Source organism: Macaca fascicularis, chromosome 1 (assembly GCF_037993035.2).
Source record: "Macaca fascicularis isolate 582-1 chromosome 1, T2T-MFA8v1.1".
In the NCBI taxonomy this organism is placed as follows: Eukaryota; Metazoa; Chordata; class Mammalia; order Primates; family Cercopithecidae; genus Macaca; species Macaca fascicularis.
In genome coordinates, this window is record NC_088375.1 from 23,854,773 (window position 1) to 23,871,521 (window position 16,749).

Here is a 16,749-nt window from a genome sequence, read left to right on the forward strand (position 1 = left end):
GGGTAGAGGGTTATCTTAGGTTAGGTTGGACATACGTATATTTAAAAACACTCCCTCACCCCATGACATGCATGACAGAGGCTCTTTTCTTAAATCTTTTTTTCCAGGAGTGATAACCACTATTTATCACTTTTTATTTCAATATCTGGGTCTCCTTGCTCTCCTTCTTTTGACTGGTGTGTGTGTGTGTGGGGGGGGGGGCAGGTGGCGGGGAGCGGGGAGAGAGAGAATATGAATGAATGAATGTGAATTAGTGACTCTCAGCCCTCTTAAAACTGTCGACCCCACAGAAGGGTCATATATCTTGTGGAAAGGTCAAGAGTGCAGGTGGTGGGGAGGGACAGGAGGAGGGCTCTGATAGGCTGGGTCTTCAGTCCTGTCAACCTCCACAGTTTTCAGAATCCAAGTACACCTCAAGACCTGTCTTCCAACCATGCAGTTCACACTCTTGCCTGGATAAGTCTGACCATTTACAGATGCCAACACTCACGGAGAGAAGGCAACATTCCAGAAACCTAACTGCCTTCAGGAACTCAGACTTTAAGATGACCTGTTTTGATCAGATCCTAGGTGGCAAACATTAAGCTAAAGTAAAATAATTTAGCAACAGCAAAGCAGAATCTGGTCACGGGTGTTCCACGAAGAAATGGTAGTAGGAAAGAGATGGATGGGCAAACTTTATCCTCTGGTTCTAGAATGTTCTCTTTCTCCCAATTTCACAGCACTGAATCATAGATGAAAAGAGTGCTATGTTCCAATATCTGTATCCCCCACAAATTTGTAATTTGAAATCCTAACCTCCGTGGTGATAGTATTGGGGGGGGGGCTTTTGGGAGGTGATGAGGTCATGAGGACAGAGCTCTTGTAAGAGAGGCACAAGGAAGCTCATTTGTCCTTTGTACCATGTGAGGGCACAGCTGGAAGGTGCCAAGTATGAACCAGAAAGCAGGGCTTCACCAGTCATCGAATCTGCCAGAGTCTTGATCATGGACTTCCCAGCTTCCAGAACAGTGAGAAATACCTTTCTGTTGTTTATAGGCCACCCAACTTACGATATTTGGTTATAGCAGCCCCAAAAGACTAAGCCCAAAGCGTGTCATTAGGGAGAAAGGCGAGGATCCCTTTCTTTCCCTTACAGTTGTCCATGCTTTTCCTCATCTTAGAATTGTCTTTTGGACCAAATTTAGTGGCGGAATTGTGCCTTAGCCTGCCAGAGCTTTCCTAGCTGGGCAGGATTCCTGCATCTGCCCTCTGTATGTTCCAGAGCTTTCTTGTTCCTGGGGCCATCCCCAGGTTTTGTAGAAAACCAGGCACTGCATCTTTGAGGACCAAATTAAAGAGAAAACATATTTTGTTGTTGTTGTTGAATACACACTGTATTTAACTTTTTTTTAATCCCAGAGAAGTGAAATGCAACATCTGTTTGAGTTTATGTAACATCTGAAGACCGACAACTCAGAATTTCCTAATTAAAGTCATTTTTAAGGCACTCTGCAGAGCCAGCTTTCATCTCTTCCTTCGCTGGGTTTTTCTCCAAACTGTAGCAGAATACCTGGTTTCTCTTTCTTCAAAGTGATACACACATGCTCATGCCTTAACCTGCTCTTCTGTCCTCTAGGACAACGAAACACAGCACAGTTCCAAGGAGGAAACGGTAAAGGAAGGAAATACATAGTGTAGGGGAGCAGGGTAAGGAGAGAGCAGGGAGGACACGTAGAAGTAAATTAACTGATACAGTCGGTCGTAGCTGAAAAGAGAAAGAGCAGAAGGGAAATTGAACAGGGTGGGGTGGGCCAGATGGCTGGCAGCCGGTGAAAAAATAGGCTACGTTTCCCAGTGAGATCTAAATTAATTTAGCTAGTTCCCTGTTTTTTTTTCTGGTTTTTTTTTTTTTTTTTTTTTTTCATTTTTAAAGATAGGGCCAATGCAAGGAAGGTATCTCAAAATTATGGAGGGTATAACGTAGATAGTGTGCTTGCTTGTGCTCATGCACTTACGAAGGGCTGCACTTACAGACAGGTATGACTTGGGGGCTCTAAAATGCCCTCCTGATATAAAAGAATCTCCCTTACTGGCCCACTTCTGTGCCTGAAATTCCCACCATTACAGCCACTCTTTCTGATTAAGGCATTATCTGTAGCCCCTATTAAAACATAAATGTCACCTGGGAAGGGTAACACTCGACTCTTTAGCACCCACTGACTGAACTGTCACCTATCAGAGAGTAGGACCCTGAGAGATGGGACAGAGGGCAGGGACATTTGGACTGATGGGGAAAGGCGGCTTGGTGGTATGGGATGCTGGAGAGGGAATGGCTGGGCAGCTGAGGGGAGCGTGTGAAACCATGCTTGCCCCAGGAAATTACTTAGGTGGAGGAGATGGGATGGCGAAATGAACTTACCCACATCACAGGTTTCCCTAGGCTTTCTGTGTGTGTGTAGTGTGTCTAACAGTTTGTATATATTACACATTCTGTGTATATACCTGAAATGGAATTCACTGGGGCCCGTCATGAACATAGTACAGTGAAACTCCATCAAGTGAAAGACAACGGAAGCCCTCAATTGTTTTCATGTAAAATGTAATCACATGTAAAGTGAAGTCTGGCATCTCTATATATCTAGATGGTTTATATGCAGATAGTGTGTGCACACGTACGTGTATACACACACACACACATTTACTCATACTCAGCAGTGGAGATCTTGTAGATGTGAAGGATGAGATGCCTCTTCTCAGCCATCTAGGACTTGAATGCACAGTGGCTGCTGCGTTGTGCATCCAAATCCTAGACAGCTGAGAAGGTTGGTTGCTGGAAAATGGACTTGCTGGGGGAGCACTGTGACCCCTTTCTCTGTTAACAGTAGACCCTCATTCAACTCAGTTGGCTCTGCAGAAATGGCCAAGGCTTGGGTTTTAAGACTTACATGGGCCACACCACCAAGATTGGGGCTTGGAGACAGAAATGTCGCCAAAGTGCCCTTTAAACTTTTGGAGTTTGGGAACCTGGAGAAGGTGCCGGTGAACAAAGAATCTTGCAGGGGATAGGTTTCTGCTCCTAGAAAAGCTGGAAACTGTTTGGGAGCAGCCGCCAGGCTAGAGGCAGGAACCAGCCTCAGAGTACCACTTATGGGACCTGCCCCTCTCCAGGGATCTGCTATCGTTGGCTGCGCTGATGGGGGGAAGGTTCAGTGAGGAGAAGGGGCTGGAGGAACGGGAATAGGACTCCAGAAAAGCCTGGGAAGTAAAGAAGAAAGAGTCTGGGTGGGGAGGGGCAAGGGAGAGGTGATACTAGAACTTTCCAACCCTATTTTCACATTAGAGTCATCTGGGTAACTTACAAAACTCCAATGCCCAGGATCTACCCTTCCATGCTGTAATTGGTTTGGGCAGGGGACCAGGCCTGGATATTTTTTAAGCCCTTAGATGATGCTAATGTGCATCTGATGTTAGAATACTACATCAAAGCAGAATGAGAAGTTTTGTTCTGCACTGTTAGGCTGAAGGTGGCTGGTCAATCCCCACCCGAGTAAAGGAGAATGAGAGGATTGGTGCAAGGTGGTTGGGGTGGAGGCCGGATTCTGAGAGCTGTCTGGACAGTCAAGCCTCTGCTGATTTGTGTGACTTTACAGCCTTGTTAGCTGGTGATTTCTAATCCCATGTCTGGTTGAAAACGTGGCTGAGGTGGAGGTGTTTGGGCGTAGGGAGAAAAATTTCCCTCTCTATTCTGAAGCTTCAAAGAGAAATAATTCACTGTGCTCTATGGGCCCAGGAAGACAAATTCTGGGGCTGATGTTTAAAAAATGGAAATGGATTTTGTGTTGTATAATAAATATAAATAAATACATTAGTAAGCAAGCCAATAAATAAACCAATAAATAAACCAATGCACACCAGTTTTGCCCTCTTAAGGTGGTTTTCCCCTCACCCCACTGATCCTGGTGACTTACACTCTGCCCCTGGTCACCTGAAGGCACCTAGCCTGGCCGTGGAAGGGGGAACAAGATGACTGCCTTGGCCTTGGCTCTCCGAGGGTCAGAGAACTTAGAGAAACCTAGAGAGGTCACCCACATGGAGAGGGAGGAGGAAGGGAGATACAAATCCCCCGTTTCCCACCCAAAAGCAAAAGGAGGGAAGGCAGGGTTTGGGAACCAAGGCTGGGCCACGTTAGGTATTTAAAGTCCCAGGCTGACCAGCTTTTCATCTCCGAGAGGCTTCGCTTTGAGGGTTGGTGAAAGGACTTGGGATCTGAATGAACCCCATCTTTCCACACACAAAAAGATACAGCAGGCACAACTCCCACTTCAACACAGCTCCCCATGGGCCAAGCAGGCAGCCCCGTCAGCCCAGGGCAAGTGCCGCATGGCTCGTGGAGGGTGGGTAGGAGGGACTGGTCATGGGATGGGAGGAAGGCGAGGAGGTAGGCAGGATGGTACACGTTTTAATGGGAAATCAGCTGTCCAGGGATTCAGCTTCTGGAGCCGCCAGCCATTGCTCACTTCCTCCTTCTCAGTCTCTGCCATGTGGTTGTGCTTGCTGGGCTTTCCTTGTCCTACTAGGAGACCTGTATGTGGACACGGAAACATGTAAATAAAGTGGGCGTTAAGACAGTGATCAAATTAATTCCCTAAAAGCAGATGGTCATGATCTGGGCTCCATTAATAGATTTCAAGGGGAGATGACCCTGAAATTTTATGCAACACTTTTGTTATTTATTTTCATATGCACTTCTCTATAAAGAGAATCTATAACTTTCATATGGTTATTTTAAAAAGATTAAAAATAAAATAATATTAAAGGATTACAGGTCATTTATATGTATAACCTGTTAGCAAGGCACTGCTAAGCAATCCACGGAAATGGGGGGGAAGTTGAGATCCCCCATGGCATTGTTTTTTAGCATCCAAAGCACAAAGGGACTTGCAAGAATCATTGAGTGACCAGAGCTGTAGCTTACCCAATATTCCTGTGCAAGGGGGTCACACCATGACTGAGCTAAACTTAGTTTTATTCCAGAGTCCAAATCACTGGTAAAGAGATAAGTAAGAGATAAAACTTACTTCTTGAATATGCAACATTAGAGAAAACTGAAGTTATTCAGTTATTCAACCCGAAGTTGTCATGTAATAGTTGTGGTCATAACAAAGTGGGTGAACTAAAGTTTTAAAATCAGAAAAAAGCAGTCTTGAATATATGAAGAGAGTTGCTCTAGCGTAAAGCCAAGCATCAGGCATCCTTCTCTTTTTTTTCTTGATCATTCTTCTGTTTGGTATCTTTGAATTTTTGACATGCTCGGTTTGCTTACAGGGATGTACTGCTATAATGAGACAATTTTTTATGATTATAAATTAATTAACATGTTGCCTTTTCAGATTGTATGCATGGTTTCAATTTTAGAAAAAAACCAAATTTCAAATTCTTACATAGATGGTTAAAAAAAACTTGTTCCAATTGTTTGAAGTCAGTAGACAACGCCATTGCATATATAATTGGGGACTTAACAGCCTAGAAGCCATTCTAGAAAGTGTTCCTCTGTATTCCCTGTGCTGTGGAACAGCTGCCATGCTCTTTGGTGCCACTTCCCCTTCCTGCAATGAGATTGGTTAGAATTGGTCAGAGGCACTGACTGTGCTAGGCTTTGACAGCTCTCAATACCTTGCGTGACACAGAATGACAGACACAACAGGAACAGAGGGGAATGAGTAGGGCACAATGTGGCTGCACGTGTGCAGAGGCCTTGAGACACCCTGAGTCTGCCTATTTCTCCTGAACCATACTGGAGAGATGCCTGTGTGCCAGTCACATCACCACAATGACTGCTTTATGTCATCATTATTTCACTATATTATTTCGGTTATACTTATTACACAATAAGGGTGTCTCTGGGTTAGGATAATTTTTCTGCAGAAAATATTTTAAATGCATGTTTGGATTCTATCAGTTTTCTCTAAGGCAAGGCACAGAGGCTCAGGGCTCTCTGTCAAATGTGCTCTCACAAGCCTAAAAACTTTGAGGGTGAATATGGCACTGAGATTGGCCTTCTTCCCATTTCACAGACGGAAAAGCGAAGATCCCAAAGATGGCCTGCATCAGACCACCATCAAGCCAAAATCAGGCCTCGGGGTCTCAGGTCTCCTGGTCCCTGACACCACCCTGTGCCAATGAACACTGTGTTTGATACAGAGAGCGGGCTTGGAGAGATCTAATTCTACTGAAGAGAAAAAGACAGGATCAGGTCAAGCTGCAGAAGCTTTGGAATCCAACTGAGTTTAAAGCTGCTTATTCTTTCACAATAAATGCCCTATTTCCCTTCTGATGAACGTGCCTGAAGAAGGCGTTTTCCTTTGTTTGATTTTGTGAGTGGCTCCTGGGAACAGATGCTTTCTTGCTATTTCAGAAGACTTAGGAAATTTTTTAGGTGAGACAGATGAGTCTTTAGTTCCCTGATGCGTGTGCGTGTGCCTTCTCAAAGAGGCGGGTGGGGCAGCCTCTCAGTCCCTGCTCATCTGATATGCATGTGCAGAGTCTTTCTTTCTTTCCTAATTAATTAGAAGTAATAGCTTTCCATAGTTTCTGGTACGTGAGGGAGTGAAGTGGGAAATAATTTAATTGGCTGTCTTGCTTTCAAAGCCCAGTTTAATGAAATAGTTCTCAGCCTGAAGTGCATGTATTATCTTTCCTGTTATTTTTCCAATTAACATTTCATTGGATCACGTCTGTGTGGAATATTCTAATTGGTTTGAAGGGTGGGGTGAAGGGACAAGAGCAGATGGAGAGATAACCAGCTGTTTCTTTCATCCCCAGTGTCTGTGCACATACTGACGTGGCTGTAGGTTTTTCCCAGGGCCCTTCCTTGGAAGAGCTCTAAGTGCTTGACAGAAGTCCTGCCCTGTCAACCTCACCCATCCTCATGGAGCCCCTGGGCCAGGAAGGCAACATCTCCTCACAGGCACACTGGCTGATGCACTGGATAGAGAGAACTAAGCAGGCATTTCTGTAGGTTCTGGGCTCCCCTCTGATGGGTGAGCCCAAGGGGGAAAATAAGTGGCTCCCAAAGCTTCCTGTTGGCATTGTCTCCCTGAGGACAGGACTCTGTTTAGCCTGACACATAGGAGACACTCACTACAGACTTGTTGACAGAACAAGTATTCAGAGGGATCCCACAACATCCTTCCTGCTCGATCTTCTTGTGAAGAGAGCAGTGAGTTGGAGGTGGGCATGAAGCAGGGCTGGGACTGGGGGAGGTAAGCCAGGTGCCTAGGGTAAATACTGAATGAGGCTTGCTTGCACAGGGGCAGGTGAGTGCAGGATCCAGTATTTAGGAAGGGTCTTACTCTCAGGCCTGGGCACGGCCTGAGAGTGCCTTCTTAAATACAGGATCTTATGAGACCAGCCTGGGCAATATAGCAAGACTCCAGCTCTGTGAAAAAATAATAATAAAATAAAAATATCCTGGATCCTAGTGCCTGCTTGGCTCACCCAGTCCCAGGACTGGCATGAAGCAAACAATCTCTCCTCCTTTATATTTCCTCTCTGTTCCTAGTAATACTGGCCCTCAGCCAGCCTGAGAACAGCCCTAGGCTCAGCGATCTCACTATCCAAATACTTCATGGCACTGGCTGTATTTCTCACAGTCCCCAGTGAGGTCCGTGTGGCACTGGGTTGTGCTCTGTGTCTCTGGCCTCTCCCATCATTGCTGTAATTCTAATGTTTTCCCTTCTCCCGGGCATTTCTGACCCAGCACTCAGCTGTTTTGAAGATCAACCTGTTTTCTGGGTTAGCCAAGGACAAATGTGGGCCTGGAGGCAGAGGAGGGGCTCCTATGCTTGGCCACATGGCCTGCTGCCCAGAGGCCTGGCTTCACATTTGTCCTGGGAAGAAGAGTTGGTTAGGTTCTCTTGGGGGCCATTCCTAGGCCCAGCTGGGAGAGGCACAGTTTGGGGTATTAGGACAGGGAGCCCTTGGGAAGCAGCCCTGAGGCAGTGTGGCTGGTCCATGTGGGGCCATGGGGAATGGGGCTGCCTTGGGCAGGTGCAGAGAGACAGAGGTCATCATCATATATGCCTCCAGTGTGGTGAGACAGCCTGGTGGCTATAGGATACAAAGAAGTATTTCTTCATTTTATTTGCACCCACATGGCCAAATGTGAAATAACACCGTTAAACTGTGGGGGCCCAGCCAAGATCTGGGACATCAAAAACTGTGTAGAGACCCACATACAACTTTGAATATATACATATATTTTCCTCTATCTCTTGTCTGAGCCCATAACCGGAAGAATGCAGCTGTTCCTGCCTGGCTTCTCTAGGTTTAAACTATGCAAATTGGGCTGGGATTTCAAGTCTGGCCTAGATTTGACATTCCAGCCTCCTTTCCTTTCCAAAAGGCCTCTTGGAGTTCCAGCTACACATTCTTTCTAGAGCTGCTTCCCGGAGTGCTATGCAAAAATCTTTCTTTCCTTGACCACCAGGGTTCAGGCCTCCCTGAACAAGCAAGGTGGCTGGGGGAAACGGGGCCCACTCTCCGCAGGGTCCAGGCCTCACTTGGCAGGAAGAGCGGGTTCTCCTGAGATGGTTTTGGGCTTCCAAGTAGATGAGGCCAGAGGGCCTGCCATCAGTTTCAGGCCCTGTGATTCTACTCAAGTCTTAGTATCTTACATGAGGCAGCACATCAGGCAATTTGGAGTATTTTCAGACATTGTCCCACTTTGTCTTTCTGACTGTGATGTTGGGTGGGCTGTATTAATATCTCAGTTAACAGAGAAGGAAGCCAAGGCTCAGAAAAGTTAAATGATTTGTTCAAGTTCAGCTACCAGCAGGACCTCCAAGATCTCAAGTCATGCTGATGTCCCAGGTTCTGGCCTCCTACCTCAGAGCACCCAAGTAGGCCTCCCTTCTAATGTGGGATAGGAGAGAAACCACTTGAAGGCACAGCCTGGGCCACCTGAACCCTGACTCCTCAGTAGAGCTTATTCTGTCTGGTTAAATTACAAGAGATCAATTAGGGAACTCTTTCCTAGTCAGCCCTGCCTGAGGAACAGTAGTGGCTGAACAAGCGGAGGAGGGTGCCTGCATTTAACCAGGGAGAGAATGTTCTGTGAGAATGGAGTAAAGGTCTGGGGTAAAAATATCTGTGTGTAGAGGGCTCAAGTTCTTAGGGCACCACTAAATTAGTGTGACCTTGGACAAGTCACTTGAGCTTTCTGCTTCAAATTTTTCATTATAAAGTGGTGACATAATGCCAAAATATTACAGGATTGTTGAGGATAAAATGGCAAAATATTTGTGCTGTACTATGTAAACTGTAACATACTAATCAGATGGGAGTGTTGTTACTATTAATAACAATGACAGATCAGGCCAATACTGACTTTCCATCTAGAACAGAGATGCCTTTCATTCTACACAAAGGAATGAAAAACTCTTTATAAAAAACCATAAAGCACTTATACATAAAGGGAATTTTAGGACCCTAAGGTTGGTGATGGGCTCTGTCATGGGCAGGTGCACCGCTGACCTGGGTGGGGGATGGGGATGACGCTCCATCTCCCCAGATGCCTTCCTGTGAAAGTGTTTGGAATGACCAAATAACCTTGACTGTCCTCTGGCCACTGAACTGGCAACTCTTCTGATGGTCTTCCATAGGCAGATGTCCTACCAGGGAAACTGGAACCAGATGTACTCAAGATCTCAAAAGAAATTAATGGCAGTAAGACTCTGGGGTAAAAATATCTGTGTGCACAGAGCTTACTCACTCAGCTCCCTTTCTATCTAAAGATCATTTAGGCTTAATTATAGAGTTCAGGCATTCATTGGGTTTTTGATTAATTTTCTTTTCAGTTTGAAGAGTATGTGAGTGTGGTGGGTCTCTGTGTGTGTTTACATCTTTCCTTGCAACTCAGTTGGGAGCTGGCTCTTGCAATGTTTAATTGTGCCCTCAGTTCTAACAAGCATGTTCAATGTGCCAACCAGGGCTTGGAAAGCCATTGTTTCCACTGCTCACACCCCAAAGGCTGCTCCTGCCATGTTGAGGGACGGCGGGTGGCAGGGCCTTGTTCAGCTGGGACCTAGTTGCAGGATGCATGCTTTCCTTCCCCTTTTTGGCCTTGTGGTGCTTAAGGGATTCTGAGACCAGGAGAGCAGATTTCCTACTCCAATTACCAGTACTCTGCTAAGAGCTGCTGAGTGACAGCTAGCTCACCCACACTGCAGCCCCTGTCAGGCATTATTTTCTGGGATAACCTCCCAAAGGGTTTCTTTACATAAGAAAGCAGTGTTTGTTCTCATATGTTTAGCATATCCATTTAATAGATTGGGAGAGACTACATGACTGTATAGATGAAAGTGACCAGCTTTCTCCTTTCCTTCCTTTTCTTTTGTGCCCTCTAGGCAGGGATGAACAGGAGAAGCAGAAAAGGATAATGGAAGGGCATGGAAGTTGGAGCCAAAAGGCCCCATTTGAATCCTGGCTCCTGACATTTTGTTTGTGTACTCATGGATATGTCACTTAACCTCTTTGGTCTCAATTTATTATCTGAAAATGGGGATAATAATACTCCTTAAGAGTATCACACTCATAAGACTGGGGATGAGAAAATGCATGTGGAAGACTTCTGTAAAAACACTCTATAAATCATAGTTCTTTTATTTTACTGATCAGAATTGCTGCTTAGCACATGATTCTGACCTACGAGATGTCATTCCAGCACCAGGAGATAGGGAGTTGCACAAAGGTCCATGGAATGGGAGGTGGGTAGGGGACTAGCCTCCAACTTTCTCATGTGCCCCCATCTCATGTGAGATGAGATTCAGGAGATGTGCTTGGCTCTTCTTCTGGCTAGGTATGTGGGCTACAGCAATGACCGAGGAATGTCAAGTGCATGCAGTGAAGGGCCCAGATTAAGGGTTCAACCTCAAAACAGCCGTCACAGATAAAGGGAATCTGCAACATTCAAATTTTCTTTTACATAATAGTAACAGGGATTTTCTCTTGTTCTTTAAAGGATGGATCCAATTGTCTCTAGTTTTTAGACTCATTGATTTGTGGGTGAATGGATTAGGGATGATGATAATGTTTTGGTTGCAGACAAGAGGCTGTGGGTCCTCGCTAAGTGTGACCATGTTGTCAGATGAAATTTGGGAGATGGGGCCTTCTTTTGGCTCTTCAGCTGGCTAGGTATACGATTCTGAATAGATGACCTAATTTAATGAGGCCTCAATTTCCTTCGAGATCATGGACTAAAAGATCTCAAAGGACTTGATTAAGAAAACTTAAGACCTGATGAAATGCTTTTTCCTATGGAATTCAAAACTCTTTTGCCACCAAAAAGCCATATGTTGTGTGTGTCTAAGTCCTGAGACCACCCAACTAAAACTTAAGGCACTAAATGAGCCCCTTTAAACTGATGGCATCTGGCATCAGGCCCAGGCACTTTGAGGGGAAGGAGGACTGGATGGGAGGGCAGAGGTGACCTCAACAGAGATTTCAAGGTTAATTCTCTCTTGTATGACAGACTTTCATTTGGCAATATCCTGACTAAGCTGAAAGATAATGACCTACAAATCACAGGAAGAAAAGGGGTAATTTCCTTGTAAAACAACAGTAACTTGAAAATAATTGGCCACAGGGCAATAGAGCGTTCTGCCAGGCTGACTTCAGAGCTGAGAGACACAACTGTAGAGTTCACAATGGTATCAATAACAATAATCACAATGTATATGATGCTTTTAACTTTCATAAGCACTTTCCCATTTTTTTTTCATTTTGTCATTACACAATTTCCCAGAAAACTGCTGTGGGGTTCATTTAAAACTCTGAAAAAGTGTGATTTTTCACGGGAAACAAGTCTAGCTAAACATGCTACACCTTGCTTTAGAAATACAGATATGCTTCTGAAAAAGTTATTTGTAAATATAGTTGTGTAAGTCATATAGTATTTTAATGCACTAGGGGAATTTGAAAACATAACTCTTCCATAGCATTTTGTAATGTAAATTCTCATTAATCTGTTGTTACAACTTTGGAGTTTAAAATATCAGGTTTTCGTCAAGTTGGGCCACACGGATTAGATTCTAGGATCAGTATCCACTCCCCAGAATCCCACAGGGGTAGAGTCTAATTCAGTCTGGGGGAGAGATTGCGGCCTGTGGTGTCAGCATGGAAAATAAGCTGCTTTGTGTTTTAGCCATGGAGCTCTTGGGGGCTGCCTTTCCCAATAAAACAAGGAAACATGGGAAGGGACAGAGAATTTCAAATGTAACAGCTGAATTATTTCTAAATGAATGTCTCCAGGTCCTCTGCGAGCCACTGATGTATTATTAACGTGCTGTTATAAATAACTTGCCATCAATAACTAATCTATAACAGAATAGTTGATGGCTGGGGTGTGAGGTTAACACTACATAATTTGGAGCAGATCTGTTAGCACTCTTACGTAAATAAGTACCATCCCCTGGGACTAGAATCTGAAATAAATTACACTAAATTGAATTTTTAATAAAAGTAATAAACCTTCCTGCTTTTTATTCTCTATCCACAAACTCTAGTAGAAGACAAGCTCTTTGGAGCCAATCACGAGATTGTAAAACTGCCTTGAACTTCAACTTTCTCCCTCTGAAATTAAGTTAGCAGTGTCTACTTATTAAATCTACAATGACAATGTGAAAATTTTATAATTAGTTTGCATGGAGGGGGTGGTGAACAAGCAAATATATATACAACCATATATATGGTTGAATTACTGAGAATAAAGGGAAAAGTTCTTTTTTTGGAGTGGGGGAGGGGAGGAAGGGTGATTCAAGCTAGAACTGCAAAAATCCTCACTGCAAAGACTGGAAACCCTCAAAAACAAGTTTTATATTGGCCTGATTAAAGTAAACCTGGCCTCTCATCTTTACTGGTTAAATCTTAGCAATACAGGCTTACTTAATATGAGTAGCTTAGATTTTCTTTAAAGGGCTCTAAAGTTAAGCCTTAAGAAATAGTTTCTCACAAATGCTCAAGTTTGAGCTTCTGTGAAACGGAGCTAAAATAAATATATATATAAACATACAGTGTATGTACATACAAAGGCTACAGGTAGATATGTAGGCACTGGTGGCAAATATGCTAGTAATTATGCTATATGTATCCTTCATGTGTGCATGTGTGCATGTGTCTGTGCATACATGTGTCCATTCTATGTGTTCAGATCATTCAAAAACTCAAAAGAAATAGAATGAAAATACTGTTCTTATTTGCTGAAATGTTCTTGAAATCTTACATGGATTCATGGCTTATAATTTTTTAAATATAAATTTAGGGCTAATCATGGGAACAGAATAAGCAGCTGTAAACAACATCACAGTTAGGATTTCACTAAAACATGGACAGAGCCCCAAATATCCTAACTACTGCAGAATACAGGAATTACAAAGCCAAATACTGTGATTAAAAATACTCCGAATAAGCAATCTTTTTGGAAAGAGGTGGGTAGATGGAACTAATGAAGTGTTTCCGTTAGTTCACATCAGCACCTTGGACAGTTCCAAGGAGTCTTTCTCCCTCAGAAAGGAGCAAATATCAATATTTGTCTAGTTTTCTAAGTGTTCATTCATTCCAGTGTGTGTCGATCTGATGATCAAGTAATAAATGCAGAGGTATTAATGTGTAATATAACCTTATTCTTCCTCTCCCCATCACCCATTCTTTCACCACCCTTTTCCCCAGCACCCTCCAGTCAGACTGCAGGAGTCTGCCTCATGACCACCTGGTGTGGATGTTTTCACTCCTACTTCTTATTGGTTGGGAAGGAGCATTTGCCACAGGCACTGTTTAATTTTGTTTCCATCCCCTGCATCTCACAGGAAAGAAATGGTCAATAGTTCAGATAAAAGAATCATCCTGGTCAGCTCCAAAATATGGCTACTTGCATGGTAATCACAGCAAGTCTGTCAAATCAGTGATTTTTTTATTCCTAAGAGGAAGGGATTTTTCCTAAGGATTATGGTTCTACCACCCAAGGAGCAGCCCTACTCTTCAAAAGTGGCTGCAAAGGCTGGCAAACCAAGAGGTCTGCTTTGGCTCAGAAACTCAGTTTGGCTCCTGCCACCCCTGGCACCCTCACTGCATGTCTCAGAGGCATGTGATCCACACACAATCAGGCCAGTCTGCTTCTACTTAGGAGGGATCACAACCAGAGGTGGCCCCCGCTTGGGCCTCCACATGAGGACCTGGGCATCATTGGCATTGGGTTTCACTAGTGCGTTAGGGGGGATGGGTTCCATCCGGCTCAGGATCCGGGGCTGCTCCTGCTGAGTCCTGCCCACCAGCCGGGCCCGCTGCCCCAAGAGCTGAAGAGGGTCCACCTCAATGTCCACCCTCATCCTCCACTTGATGGTCTGCAGAATGATCTTCTCCTTTGTGGTAGTGTTCATGGCCACCAGCCAGGTCGTGAAACTTTGGTCTCTCTTGATTCTTGTGAGCAGCGGCACATTGCTGTCGCTCACAGGCACTGCCCATGTCACACTGGGGTAGAAGTTGTCATTCATGCTGACGGAGAACCTGGAGATCTTGTTGGTGGGGCCAACCAGGGTCACAGTTTCTGTGGTGTTCCCGTACCAAGGGTAGCTCACCCCATCTGAGTCACTGATGGCTTTTACTCTCCCTTCCCTCAAGTCAGGCAGTTCCCAGCTTGACCTGGCAAAGCAGAAGACATGCACAAGAAAAGAAGAGGCTGAATGAATTTTTCAAAAGCTGGAGAGGTGCTCACTGCTTACTAACATAGTCAACTTGGGCAAAATGAGAAGTTCACAGGGGAATTCAGGTCAAAAAGTTCTATGCTGTGCTGTTTCAGGATTAAACGAGAACAAACCAAAATAAAAATAACAAAGCCATGCCAAAACAAGTTAAACACAACCATGGCTGACCCAGTTGAGAACAGGAAGCTCAAAGAGGCAGTTGTGAGACCACAAAGAGACATCAACTAGTTAAATGATAGTAGTCAGCAATTTAGAGGAATTCCATTACAAGAACCACTTTCTTGGAAATATGAGTGTAAGATTTGTTTTTTGGGAAGAAACAATGGTTGAAATTCGATGTACTTGGAAGGCAGTATCTGGTGGAAAGAAGGGCAAAAGGAGGCAAAATTAAAGGTTATATTAATTTCTTACGAAATCACAGTAATAGAATTTCTACTCAACAAAGAGGGTTGTTTAAATCCTAGGCATCAACCAATTCATCACTTAGGCACAGAAAATCATAACATGAGGAAATAATGGTCATCTTCTGGAAAACCACCTGAAAGTGAAAGTTGTTCTACAGGTTGGCATAAACTCTAATGCACTGCCCTCCCATTGCCTTCCAGTTCAGCCTAGAAGCCTCATAGTTTAGTTTGGCAAACTTGCCATTTAGCACCTACCTACTCCTGGCTGCCTCTGACCTTGTACAGAAGGAGGAACCAGTGTCTCTCCCCACTGCTGTAGACTGTTGCTAATAATAATTGCTGATACTTATTGAGTGTTACTCTATTCCGACCATTGTGCTAAGTACATCATCTCAGTTAATATTCAAAATACTCCACAAGATAAATAAATTTTTATTTCCATTTAACACATGACGGGAGGGAGGCTTAAAGATGTTAAGGTACATGAAAAAGGTCCTACAGAGGGCAAGAGGTGAAGCTGGGAGTTGCCTGACTTCAAAGTCCATGATTCTGACCACTAAATCATACTGCCTCCCAAAGTGCCCTTACACAGTGCTGGAGAGAGCAGAGCAGAGAGGACTCAGGCTGTCCAATGAGTTAGCAGCTCCAGGACCAGTCACGGAGAACTGGACTGGACCCCAATAAGGGCAGAAGTCTAGTCAGCAGAGTCTGATTATGCATTCTTCATATTTTCACTCCGGGGACCAGGGAAGGTGCTTGGTAATAATGCACTAGAATTTAATAATTAAAGAAATGTGACTGCTTTATTCATCAGCTAAGAAGTAGTCATCTTGTCTGATATAAAGTTCTTCCTCCTATGAAGTGACAGAAGATCCTGCAGGGTTTTATACAAGTGGTCTAAAAGGGAGTTGCATTGTCAAGCTGGTGCTGATTAACATCTCAGCATTCTTTACTGTCACATGGGGACACGGAGACACTAACTACTGCCTCCTACTGACCCCTCATAGTACCTCCTAGGCCAGTCAGCCCCAGCCTGAAGTGAAGGGAGGGCTTGGCTGCCTGGGGAGGAGGTAAGCCCACAGCTGCAAGAGCCTTTTCTCTTGTCATGCCCTTGGTAACTGCTGGGAATAATTGCAGTGTATCATGGTTGGCAAACACTAAGTAAGGAACTGACCTGATGCAGAAAGTCAGAGAGAGCTCATTTTGCTACATATGCTTTTGAAGCTGGGGGTAGGAGCGCCCAGGTAATTCTATGCCATTTCTTACTGTACAAAAGGGAGTACATGTTATTTGAGTGGGTCAGAAGTTGGGTAGAGACCCAATCTGCTCATTGGGTTCATGAAATAACCATACTGGAGTCGGTTTCATGCCCCCATGCAAAGGGCTAAGACAATTCTTCAGTCACAATACATCTATTTTCTGTGTTGCCTAAATCTTGTTTTTCATTTTGGTTGTAACCAGTCCCTGCTGGCCTTTGATTTCCTCCTTAGAATTGGAGGGCAAGCATTCCCAGCAGTGGCAGACTGTTCTTGCCCTCCCACCCTACACACTGGGTTTACTGTGGCATATTGCCTGGGGAATTTGGTTTTGAGTGGATGAACTTTTGA

General features: G+C 44.3%; 1 protein-coding gene across 2 annotated transcripts in view; it reads right to left on the reverse strand.

Moving 5' to 3' along the window:
* Positions 1–1,349: 1,349 nt before the first annotated feature.
* The window catches only part of FAM78B (family with sequence similarity 78 member B), a 108,400-nt gene continuing 93,000 nt past the window's right edge, over positions 1,350–16,749 (reverse strand). The window contains exons 2-3 of one of the 2 annotated variants that reach the window (XM_065519544.1): positions 13,748–14,676; positions 1,350–4,564 (exon numbers count right to left, since the gene is read on the reverse strand). In XM_065519544.1, the coding sequence (XP_065375616.1) occupies positions 14,154–14,676 (523 nt within the window). In that variant the 3' untranslated portion in view covers positions 1,350–4,564; positions 13,748–14,153. The remainder of the gene's footprint in view (positions 4,565–13,747; positions 14,677–16,749) is intronic. The other variant, XM_045396496.2, reaches the window with a different exon arrangement.